We start from the raw sequence: 12,927 nt of genomic DNA on the forward strand, positions 1-12,927 counted from the left end.
GGGGGCCTGTGTGGCTATGACCGTGATGGCTGCCCCGTGTGGTATGACATCATTGGGCCACTTGATCCCAAGGGGCTGCTCTTCTCAGTCACCAAGCAGGACCTGCTCAAGACCAAGATGAGGGACTGTGAGCGCATCCTGCATGAGTGTGACCTGCAGACAGAGAGGGTGAGGCCCAGGCCAGGTGGGGCGGATGGCTGGGGGCAGGTGAGGCTGCCGGGGGGATTGGTCTCAGAAACACACCTGTGTTCTCTACAACCGCAGTCAGAGGGCTCTGGGGTCAAATACCAGCTCTGTTGCTTACCAGCTGTGTGGCCTTGAAAAGTCACAGTCACAGAAGGACAGTTTCTTGAAGGATACTTTTGCTGGGAATAGAACTCTTTTTTTGTTGTTGAGACAGAGTTTTGCTTTGTCGCCCAGGCTGGAGTGCATTGGTGTGATCTTGGCTCACTGAAACCTCTGCCTCCCAGGTTCAAGCAATTTTCCTGCCTCAGCCTCCTGAGTAGCTGGGATTACAGGCACCCACCACCACACTTGGGTAATTTTTGTATTTTTAATAGAGACGGGGTTTCACCATATTGGCCAGGATGGTCTCAATCTCCTGACCTTGTGATCTACCCGCCTCAGCCTCCCAAAGTGCTAGAATTACAGGCGTGAGCCACTGTACTGGGCCTGGAATAGAATTCTTGGTTGATGGGGTTGTTTTGTTTTGTTTTTTCAGTGTTTTGAATATGTTATTTCACCTGTCTGAGCCTCAGCTCCTTCACCTATAAAACAGGAATATTAATAACTAATGGTTGCAAAAGCGAAATGAGATAATGCAAGTATACAGTTTAGCACACAGGGCCTAATACATGTTTCTCAACCATGGTAGCTATTGCCATTCCCTCTGAGCCTTTCTTTGCCCTTGCCATTCCTTCTGTCTGAACAACCCTGGTTCCCACCACACACACCTACCTCCCACAACTTCCCCTGACTTTCTCCTACCTGTCCTTTAGGTCTGAAACGTAGATGTCACCTTCTCTGAGTCCCCCACCTAGGTTAAATAACCATTCTGTATCCCTGCAGCCCTTGTGCTGACCTATCGCAGCACTTATCACAGGATCCAAATGACCTGGTTGCTTGTCATCTCCTCAGCCAGCCAGTGAACTTTTTAAGAACAAGAACTGTGGGTTATTAGGTATTATTCATTACACTTTCAGTGTCCGGCACACACAAAAATGTGCTTGATAAATATCAGTTGGAAAAATGGAGGATGACTAAATTAATGACAATATGAATGGATGGATGGGTCAAGTAATTAATGGGTAAACTGATATATAAGGGGGTGGGTGGGTGGGTGGATGGATGGATGGATGAGTGCAGAAGTGCATTCATTGGTTTGTCCACTTGTTCCTCTGAGGACAGAGTCAGGGCTAGAAGAAGCCCCAAGGGGTCATGTACTTGGGTTACCATCTCCCAAGCCTACACCTTGAACCCCAGAACTACTTCTTGCTCTCATCCTTGCAGCTGGGGAAGAAGATTGAGACCATCGTGATGATATTTGACTGTGAGGGCCTGGGACTGAAACACTTCTGGAAACCTCTGGTAGAAGTGTACCAGGAGGTGAGGAGAAGGCCCAGGGCCACCCACCACTTGCTTTGATGACCAGCTTGGCCTGCCATGACCCAGCTGCTCACTGAGAGCCAAGATTTAGTTTAAAAAATGTCCTGGCCTCCCTCATTGTGACTCAAACCCCAAAAGGCCTTAATATGTTTCCTAGAAGATCCCACAGAATGGGTTTCAGGGACAACACTGTGCTGAGACCACACATGCCAGCTTCCACCAAACCCTCTCCATGCTTGTTTCCTCACCTACAAAATGGGGATAGCAATGTAGAGATACTTCAGCAAGTTGTTATGTAAAGTGTATATACACTGCTTGGCAAATAGCGAACATTTAATAAATAGTAGTCATTATACTGCAATTATTATATTTACTAAAAACGATTATTATGTAATTATTATTAGAGTATGGTTATAATAGTTGGAGGTGAGAAGGTTCCCTTCAGAGGCCAGTGGAGGTGATGGCATGAAGGAAAACCCTCCAGAGCCATCTGAAACCTCCCAACAGGAGATTGCAAAGGAGATGGAGGTAGGAGAAGATGCGATGTGCTCTCTGAAGGGATCTCTCTTGCTTCCACAGTTCTTTGGCCTCCTTGAAGAGAATTACCCAGAGACCCTGAAGTTCATGCTCATTGTGAAAGGTGTGTGACAAATGACTTCACTTGTGCCTCTGTTTCCTCCTCTGTACGCTGAGGATGATAACACTGTCTTTGTCCCAGGATTGTTGAGAGGCAGGTTGGTTTCTTGGCTGTATGCAGATCACTTAGAATGCCTGGTATAGAGTAAGTTCTCAATAAATGGTAACTTCTAGGGTTGGCCTTACTGCAAGAGAAGGCAACTCCAGTCCCAGCTCTCCCAGGGATCCTCCCTTATTTCTCCTATCCATGATGATCTCTCCCTCCCCAGACAGCCTCTGGCACTGGCAACTGGTGCCGCCTTTCCATTTGCTGCCTTTTAGGGATCTCCAGCTGTTTTATTTGTGCTCATCCTGCTTTACTGGCTGAGTTTTCTGCTCCTTGAAGGCAGGGACTGTGATTCTCCACTTTTGTTGTAGCCCTCACAGGCCTGGGTCCATGGTGGATGCTGCATAGGTATTTGGGTGATTGTTGTTTGGGTTGGTGGGTAGATGAAAGGATGGATGGATGTTTGGTGATTGGCTGGTTGCTTGATCCATTGGTTGCTTGATTGGTTGTTCAGTTGACTGGCCAGTTGGTTGCTTGGCTAGTTGACTGACTGGTGGTTCGTTGGAGAATTGGCTGGCTGCTTGGTTGGCTAGTTCTTAGCTTGGTTGACTGAGTGGCTGGTTGGCATTTTGGTTGGTAGGTCGTTTTGATGGCTGGTTGGCAGGTTGGTTCACTGGTTGCCTGGTTTGTTGTTTGGCTGAATCTTAGATGGTTATTTGGATGGTGGCTGATTGGTTATTTGGATAGTCGGCTGTCTAGTTATTTGGATGACTGGCTAGCTGGTTATTTGGATGGTTGGCTGACTGGTTATTTGGATGACTGGCTGGCTGGCTAGAGAACACAGTTAGTTGAGTGGTTATCTGGCTGTTCCATCGGCTGATTGCTTTGCTGTTTGGTTGATTTGTTAGGTGGCTGATTATGTGGTAGGGTGGCTTGTTTATTGGTTGACTGAATAGGTGACTGATTAGCAGTTTGAATGTTTGGCTGGTTTGTTGACTGAATGGGTGGTTGATTATTGCATTGTGTGATTGGTTAGTTGGCTGTTTGTTGGCTGGTTGACTGGTTGGTTGGATGGTTCACTCGGTGCAGGACAGATACTGGAACTGACCAGGGTTAGTCATGACTCCTCTGTATCATTGGCTATAACCGTTATGGAGGGAGTTGCTCAATGTAATTCTTTTCTTCCCATTATCCTTACTTCTATATCTCCAGCTACCAAACTGTTCCCTGTGGGCTACAACCTCATGAAGCCATTCCTTAGTGAGGACACTCGCAGGAAAATTATTGTGTTGGGAAGTAAGTAACACAACTCAATTTCAGCTCAATTTCCTGACCTCTCTACATGACCTTTGGAGTGAGGTTGTCCCATTACCCCATCTAGAACTCCACACATTAGGTTGGGTGCAGTGGCTCACATCTAATCCCAGCACTTTGGGAGACTGAGGTGGGAGGATTGCTTGAGATCAGGAGCTTGAGACCAGCCACAGCAACATAGCAAGACCCCATCTCTACAAAAAATTTAAAAATTCGCTAGGTGTGGTGGTGCGCACCTGTAATTCCAGCTACTCGGGAGGCTGAGGTGGGAGGATCACTTGAGCCCAGGAGTTTGAAGCTGCAGTGAGTCGTGTTCACACCACTGCACTCCAGCCTGGGCAACAGAGTGAGATCCTATCTCAAAACAACAGACTCTACACATCACCTAATCAGAGGCTCCTTCTTCCCAACAGTGAAGTGGGTTTTACCCTAAAGAGTCTGCTACCTTTGCTCTTTTCCCTGCCATACCCCTTTGGTAGACAAGGCCTCCACACCTACCACCTCATTGGTTTCAGTTTGGTTGCTAGTCAATTTCTGGTATATAAGTCTCAGTTTCTTTTCAACATTCATAAGCTTAGTGCTTCTAAAGGCAACCTCGGCTGAAGAGGATGAGGCAGACGAGCAGAAAGAGTAGTCACAATTCAGAGAAAGGAGGTCCAACAAGAAAGGACTGGATAAATAAATAATGGTGCATGCATTTGATGAATTCTGGAGCAATCATGAAAAATAATGCTATGTGTAAATATTTAATGCCATGGAAATGTCATTAAGTTTTTAAAAGTAGATTATAAACTTATCTTCATAAGCATAAACTAAAATAAGATTAAACTAAAAATATTTTTATGAAAACAAATATATGTACAATAAATATTTATTTCTAGAAAAGAAAACAACAAAATATTTGTTGATAGTGAGAAATCATGTGGTTTTTAATTTTATTACCTGTATTGTCTATGATTTCTAAACTGTAGAATAATATGTATTAATTTTATAAATAGGAAAATAGCTGTGTTTACAAGTGAGAGAGCTGTGTTTACAAGGCTGAGAGAAAGAGAGAAAAGGGAAATAGTTCTTAAACCCAAACCAACAACCCTGGCTTGGAGGAAAACTTCTCCCAAGCAGGATAGTCAGATCACAGAATTAGGAGAACTGAAGATCCAGGGGTGAGGGGGAGCTTATAAATCCTTACCTTCTCTTTCTTCCTGGTACCCAAGCCTCTGCCTCTACCAAATTCCACTGGGATGGGGAACTTGATAGACTGTGAGGACCTGGTTTGAAGGATCCAGGCTCATGTCTTCTAAGCCTTCCAAAGCCTAGAGCAGTGTGGGTTACCAGCACAGTCCAGGCCTTAAGTCCACCGCCTCTGCCCCATGCAACTCTGCTCATTTGGCCTGGTGTGTGGGACATTGTGGTCTTCCCCTTAATCCCACTGTAGAGAAGGAATCTCCCATGGCTAAAGTGAGGTGGTTGGGGGACTGGGTAGCCTGGATTAGCCACAAGGCTGGGGCATGGTAACAGCCAGGACCCAGAACTCTTAGAGCTTTGCATAGGGTATGAAGAACAGTAATAAACATGGTCATGGTGATTAGGCAGCGGGAGGTGGGGAGGGTCCCTCCAAAGGCCCAAGGCTGTCCATGCCCCACTGGGAGGTCTGACTTGGGCACGCCACTTACTCACAGAGCGATCCCATAAGGCTGTTGATGTCATTGAGATCTAAAGTCTCCTTGAGGCAATTAGATAACTCTTAGCTTCACTGCTCATGACTGGAAGATCTTCAAGAATGTGCTGTTGGCTGAGCATGGTGGCTCATGCCTGTAATCCCAGCACTTTGGGAGGCCAAGGTGGGTGGATCACAGGTCAGGAGTTCAAGACCAGCCTGGCCAAGATGGTGAAACCCCGTCTCTACTAAAAATATAAAAATTAGTCAGGCGTGGTAGTGGGCACCTGTAATCCCAGCTACTCAGGAGGCTGAGGTAGAGAATTGCTTCAACCTGTGACGTGGAGGTTGCAGTGAGCTGAGATCGCACTACTGCATTCCAGCCTGGGTGACAGAGGAAGACTCTGTCTCAAAAAAAAAAAAAAAAAAAAAATGCTGTAGGCTGGGCATGATGGCTCACAACTGTAATCCCAACACGTTGGAAGGCCCAGGTGAGACAATCATTTGAGGCCAGGAGTTTGAGACTAGCCTGGGCAACATGGTGAAACCCTATCTCTATAAAAAAAAAACAACCAAAACAAAACAAAAATTAGCCAGGCATGGTGGTACATGCCTGTAGTCCCAGCTACTCATGAGGCTGAGGTGGGAGGATCACTTGAGCCCAGGAGGTCAAGGTTACAGTGAGCCATGATCATGCCACTGCACTCCAGTCTGGACAACAGCATGAGACACTGTCTCAAAGAGAAATAGAAAGTGCTGATACATCTATCAAGGTGGGAAACACATTTCCACAGCAATGCAGTGCTGAGAAAGATACTTCCTATAGCCCCAGGCCTAGGACACTGGGGAACTGGCCCTGGCAGCCTACCTCCTATAGGGCTTCTCCCCCAGTTCAGGTCATCCTGGTGGGTATGGGAGGCCAATTGGTCCCCTCCATGCTTGCTAACCTCCCTTGCGTCCCACTGCTCCCAGATAACTGGAAGGAAGGTTTGCTGAAACTCATCAGTCCTGAGGAACTGCCTGCCCAGTTTGGGGGCACCCTGACTGACCCAGATGGAAACCCCAAATGTTTAACCAAGGTACAAAGAGCCCTTCCTGGGACAAGAGAGGTTCAAGAATTAAGTTGGGTTCCCTTTCCACCCAGTCATTCATCCACAATTACCTATAGAGAGACCCCAAGAACTGGGTGTTAAGCTAGTCAATACAACCCTTGCCCTTACAGAGCTCTCAGCAGCTGTAAAGGCAAACAAGAAATGGGAGAATTTTAACCCAGAGGGATGAGCTGGAAGGGGAAGCTCCCAGCAGAAGCACTGACCCAGCTTGGATGGTCAAAGAAGACTTGAGGAAGGGGGAGAGTGGGGCTAGGATGAAGAGGATACTTCCAGGAGGTGGTGAAAGTGTCTCAGGCAGGAGAAACGTGAACAACGGCCAGGAGAGGGGAGTAAGCCCATCTCATCCCATATCCGCAGATCAACTATGGTGGGGAGATCCCCAAGTCCATGTACGTGCGGGACCAGGTAAAGACTCAGTACGAACACTCGGTGCAAATCAACCGCGGCTCGTCACACCAAGTGGAATACGAGATCCTGTTTCCAGGCTGCGTCCTCAGGTAGGGACAGGCCCTAACCCCTCAGAGACCCATCAGGCTGGGCAGCAACCTGTCTCCTCCTCCTCCCCCTGACAGGTGGCAGTTCTCATCTGATGGTGCGGACATCGGCTTTGGAGTTTTCCTGAAGACCAAGATAGGGGAGCGACAGCGGGCAGGGGAGATGACAGAGGTTCTACCCAGCCAGCGCTACAATGCCCACATGGTGCCCGAGGATGGGAGCCTCACCTGCTCAGAGGCCGGCGTCTGTAAGTCTGCCCCAGCTGAGACCTGGCTCTGAAAGGCTAGAGCCACCTGTCCCATGCTTTAGAGAAGGAAACAGAGGGGCAGTGACACCCCTCCCCCATTCAGGGACACACAGCCTAGGTTAGCACCATTCATTCATATAGTCGCTCACTCAGTCCATATTCATGAGCACCTACTGTGCACCAGGAGCCAGAGACGCACAGGCCCTGCAGGGATTGGGGGCACCTGGACTGCAGAATAGAGACAACAAGTGATAGAGTAGTTTTCCACATAAGGAAACCGAGGCTCTGAAAAATAAATCAACTTGTGCAGAGCCGCAAAGCTGTGTGGTTCCAGGGTCCCTCCCCAGCCTCCAGGTAGCTGCATAGTCCTGGGCAAAAGTCTGACCAATCTGGGAATGACTCTTGGTTTGCTCACCTGTGAGCCAGGAGCTACAATGCCTGCTTTTTCTTTTTCTTTCTTTCTTTTTTTTTTTTTTTTGAGACAGAGTTTCACTCTTGTTGCCCAGGTTGGAGTGCAATGGTGTAAGCAATGGTGCAATCTCAGCTCACCGCAATCCCCGCCTCCCAGGTTCAAGCGATTCTCCTGCCTCAGCCTCCCGAGTAGCTGAGATTACAGGCATGCACCACCACACTTCATTTTGTACTTTTAGTAGAGATGGGGTTTCTCCACGCTGGTCAGGCTGCTCTCGAACTCCTGACCTCAAGTGATCCACCCACCTCGGCCTCCCAAAGTGCTGGGATTATAGGCGTGAGCCACCGGGCCCGGCCAACACTTGCTTTTTGGGGTGGTTGTGAGGAAGCAAACAGTGTCCAGCAGGCCTGCTCCAGAACCCCACTTCATCCAAGGGGGCTGGGAGGTCTCTGATGAATCCAAATATGTGTCTTCACAGCCCTGTCATGTGTGTCTCCAGGTATGAGACAATGGGATGTAATGACCATTGTTCTCCATGCCAGTAAAGCCAGGCCTGGGCAGATGCCAAGAGGAGGTTGGTGTCTGTTTACAGGACCTGCTTGGGGTGGCAGTTCCCATGGGGAAGGGAAGAGGCATGGTGGGAGCTTGGCCCAGCTTGGCAAAGAAAGCCAGTGGGAACACAAGCCTGTCCTCCTCCCTGGTCAGGGGTGGAACAAAGAGTGTGTAAAGCCAAGCCCAATGCCCATCTTTCCATCTGTCCCCCAGATGTCCTACGCTTCGACAACACCTATAGCTTTGTGCACGCCAAGAAGGTCAGCTTCACGGTGGAGGTCCTGCTCCCTGACGAGGGCATGCAGAAATATGATAAGGAGCTCAACCCTGTCTAGGTGGCTCCCTCTATTCTCAGAGACCTCCTAACCTTCTGATTCCTCTCTATATCCCACACTCCCTCCCTCCCTCCCTGAAATTGATTGTTAGTCCTCCTGACTCTATGACATTAGTGAGAACACAAAGAGATGCCCGGGGGAAAACTCATCTGCTGTGGTCAGATCAAGAAAGGTATGAGAGGCACAAGCTTGGAGGGTCCAACGTTTCAGAAGAGGAAAAAACAAGGGTAAAGACAAGAAGTGGGTGTCACTGAAACTCAATAAATTGCAAAATGAATCCCCTAGCCTTTGTCCTCACCTACCCTAAGGCAAGTGTGTATGCTTGAATTCCTTCCGTATGGCTGTGAGCAACTTGGGTTGGAGACGTATCTAAATCCTTTTTATTTCCACTCGCTATATATAGTAGATGCTCACTGTATATTTGTGGCATTGAATGGAGGACCACAAGGTAGGGTGCAGGCGACTCAACAGCTGTACATGACTAGGAGAAGCTTATGTGGGGTGGATTTCAGCACCTTGGACAGGAGCAGAGATGTGGTGGGATTGGACTGTCTTCTGGAGACCCAGACAATTCAGCCTCCAGATTTCTGGCAGTGGCTGTCTTTTGAGGACCCCAGCCACAAAGGCCACATACCTCTGAGAGGAGTTGCCTACATCAGGCTTTGTCTGACTTGCACACTCAGCTTCCCACCCTTACCCACTTCCCTTGTTGTACATAGCTTATGATTTAGGGACTTTCCTGGAAGCAAAGATAGTCACATCTGGCATAATCATAATAAAGAAAACAACAATGATCATTTGGTGAGTGCTCTCTGTGTACCAGAAACTGTGCCAAGAGCTTTGTGAGTCTAGCATGCTTTACTCTCATGCCATCCCCAAGGCACTTTATGGATAAGGAAATGGAGGCTCAGAGGGATGAAGCCACTCACTCAACATCTTACAGCTTGCGTGGCAGATCCAGGACCTGGGGGAGGGGGTGTTTGTTTGTTTATTCGTTTGTTTGTTTGTTTTTTGAGACAGGGTCTCGCTCTGTCGCCTACCCAGGCTGGAGTGCAGTGGTACAATCATGGCTCACTGTAGTCTTGATCTCTTGTGCTCAAGCCATTCTCCCACCTCAGCCTCCTGAGTAGCTGGGACTACAGGTGGGCATCACCACACTTGGCTAATTTTTTGTATTTTTTTGCAGAGATGGGGTTTCCCCATGTTGTCTCAAGCTCCAGGCCTCAAGCAATTTGCTCCCCTCAGCCTCCCAAAGTGTTGGGGATAACAGGCCTCAGCCACCATGCCTGGCCTGTTTTTGTCTTTTTTACTTCAATGACATTGCCCTCAATTACCTCATAATACTGCCTCCTGCCTATAATCCCAGCCCTTGGGGAGGCTGAGATGGGAGGATCGCTTGAGCACAGGAGTTTTAGACGAGCCCGGGCAACATAGCAAGACCACGTCTCTATCAAAAAAAAAAAGTAACATAGTAAGAATACCACCTCCTAAGATTCCACTTTTACAAAGGCAGTAAGAAGGCATGACTTATTTGTTCTAGACCTTCCAGTAGAAGTGTCCTGTGCATGTCACCCTCTCCAGTCCCTGTTTGTGGGTAGAGGAGGTGATAGGCCATGGAGACCCACAATGCTTAAGCAGCTTGTCCAAGGAAACTCACAGCAGAGTGGGGCAGGGCTTGTGATTCTCAGCCCAGCATCCTGTCTGTTGCTCACATGGCATCTGTGAAGCACAACGCCCTGACACTCGCCATGACCCTGGGTGACTAGGGGAAAGGCCAGGACTCCGGAGTTTCCTTCCCAACTTTCTGCTGTGATTCAGGGACATGAAGAGGCTAGCTTGAGCCCCAACCCCTGATACAACTCTTGCCAGGGGGAGCCGGGTCACACCAGGGAATGGGGATGAATGGGAACCAAAGGCTGGTGCCATGAGAGGCTCCTTGGAAACAAATGAACGGAGGGCTGAGCTCATCCATGTGCAGGCTATGAGGTCTGTTTCAGGCGAGTCAAGAAAATATTCAGCAGCTGCAAGCACTTTCCCACACGCACCTATGGATGTAAAATCTGGTATCTGCTTTATAGATGGGAAACTGAGCTCCCAAAGGCACTGGCCTTGTGCCTTCAGCCCCACAGGTGGCAGAAATAGGCCTGGAGCTGAGGCTGCCCCTCACCCCGTCACCTCTTCATCCCCACCACTCTTCTATAACAATTCGTCAGAACAGCACAAGACTGCCTTCTTCCTAAGCTGGCAGGGAAGGAGGGAGGAGGAAGGGGAAAGGAAAAAGGAAGGAAGAGAAGAGAAAGTGAGGGTTGTCAGATTTAGAAAGGGAAAAAAAAAAAGCATGGCTGGGTGCAGTGGCTCGTGCCTATAATCCTAACACTTTAGGAGGCCAAGACAGGCGGATCACTTGACATCAGGAGTTCAAGACCAGCCTGGCCAACATGGTGAAACCCCGTCTCTACTAAAAATACAAAATTTAGCCCAGGGAGGTAGTGCACACCTGTAATCTCAGCTCCTCAGAAGGCTGAGGCATGAGAATCTCTTGAATTCAGGAGGCAGAGATTGCAGTGAGCCAAGATCACACCACTGCACTCCAGCCTGGGCAACAGAGCGAGACTCCTCTAAAAAAAAAAAAAAAATTGGAACATACTTAAAATGTATCCATTGTTTATCTAAAATTAAAATTGACCTGAGCATCTTATATTTTATCAGACAATCCTACAATGAAGGATGATGGAGGGAAAAGAGAGGAAAGGGAGGAGGATGGAAAGAGGGGGATGGGTTCACCCTCTTGGAAGACGGTGGTAGCACCCACAATTTGGGCCAAGGATGTCATGGAATCCTTGGGAGAGGATGGCTTAGTGTGGGTGATGCAGGGTCGGGGAACAGGATGGTCTTACCCTTGACCACCAAAGGAAAGGTCCCGATGTTGAAGCACAGTCTGAAGTGGAGAGTGTGGACCCTTTGTGCCCTTGGGACTAAGATGAGCAGTGCTGTTGCCAGAGCTCCTCTGTGGCAGCTGAACCCGGGAGACTTGCACCAGGAGGTGAGGCAGTGCAAAGAACCTAAGGCCGGGGCCAGAGCTGAGATCTGCAAAGTGCCTCAGGCATCTGCTGATGCCCACGCCTGGCAAGCCAGCTCCCACTGTGTGCCCACAGCCAGTAAGAGGCAGCCTTCCCAAGCTCCAGCCTCCGGTCTTACTCAGGGTCTAGATGCTGACCTCCAGTCCTGAATCTCCAGGAGGCAGCACTGGGGAAGGAAAGAGACTCACTTTTAGCTTTGGTCAATGGCCACTCACAGAGCTTGGATATTTGTCCCCTCCAAATCTCAGGCGGAAATGTGGCCCCTGATGTTAGAGGTGGGGCCTAGTGGGAGGTGTTTGGGTCATGGGGGTAGATCCTTCATGAATGGCTTGGTGCCTGCCCTGCCATAATGAGTGAGTTCTCACTCTACAGTTGTTTAAAAGAGGCTGGCACCCCTCCCCTCTTCTTGCTCCCTTTCTCTCACCATGTGACACGCTGGCTCCCCTTCCTCTTCTGCCATGAGTAAAAGTTTCCTGAAGCCCTCAACAGAAGCTGAGCAGATGCCGGCACCATGCTTTCTGTACATCCTGCAGAACAATGAGCCAAATAAACCTCTTTTCCTTGTAAATTACCCAGCCTCCAATATTCCTTTTTTTGAGACAGGGTCTCACTCTGTTGCCCAGCCTGGAGTGTTGTGGTGCGATCTCGGCTCACTGCAACCTCCGCCTCCCGGGTTAAAGTGATTCTCCCACCTCAACCTCCCAAGTAGCAGGGAATACATGTGTCTGCCACCACGCCTGGTTAATTTTTGTATTTTTAGGAGAGATGGAGTTTCATCGTGTTGGTCAGGGTGGTCTTGAACTCCTGGCTTCAGGTGATCCACACACCTCGGCCTCCCAAAGTGCTGGGATTACAAGCGTAAGCCACCTTACCTGGCCCAATATTCCTTTATAGCTACACAAAATGGACTAACACAGCCCCCTCATTCCAGAAGTGATAAGCTAGCAGCATAGGGGCAGGAAGACCAAGGCCTGAGGGCCCCCTGCTGTGTGAGAAGGAATGTTAACTTGAGAGTTCCTGTTCCAACAGCCCAGAAATGCCGAGGCAGAGTCAGGGAAGGAAAAGTCTCACTGCTCTTGGGAAGCTGAAGATGGGGGCCACAGGTCATTTCCCATAGAGGGGTCAAATTTCAGCTGAGGCCAAAAGGCGAGGCTCCCAACCGTGTAGACCTCAGGCCAGGGACACCCGTGGGCAACAGTATGCTGGTGCTAATGAGGCCCCAGCCCCTGCTTCTTACTCCTTCCCTGAACCACCACCACATTGGCCCCTCCAGAGAGCCCAAATGCATGTCATGCAGTTAAGACATTAGGTTTTTCCCCCAACGACTAGTACCAGAAAGCACAAGTGCCATAGAAGGTTAAGGCAACACAGGCCAGGTGCGGTGGCTTGCGCCTGTAACCCCAGCACTTTGGGAGGCTGAGGCAGGCAGACCACTT

The 12,927-nt window shown here is 49.0% G+C and overlaps 1 protein-coding gene across 1 annotated transcript; it reads left to right on the plus strand.

The window, feature by feature from the left end:
- Window positions 1–6: 6 nt before the first annotated feature.
- LOC111533873 (SEC14-like protein 3) lies at window positions 7–9,203 on the plus strand. Its single transcript, XM_026450358.1, has 8 exons — window positions 7–168; window positions 1,510–1,605; window positions 2,185–2,245; window positions 3,500–3,583; window positions 6,231–6,337; window positions 6,728–6,867; window positions 6,943–7,112; window positions 8,290–9,203. The coding sequence occupies exons 1-8, from the start codon at window positions 118–120 to the stop codon at window positions 8,409–8,411; spliced, it is 831 nt and encodes a 276-aa protein (XP_026306143.1). The 5' UTR covers window positions 7–117; the 3' UTR covers window positions 8,412–9,203.
- The last annotated feature ends 3,724 nt before the right edge of the window (window positions 9,204–12,927 follow it).

Source organism: Piliocolobus tephrosceles, unplaced genomic scaffold (assembly GCF_002776525.5).
Source record: "Piliocolobus tephrosceles isolate RC106 unplaced genomic scaffold, ASM277652v3 unscaffolded_18509, whole genome shotgun sequence".
Classification (NCBI taxonomy): Eukaryota; Metazoa; Chordata; class Mammalia; order Primates; family Cercopithecidae; genus Piliocolobus; species Piliocolobus tephrosceles.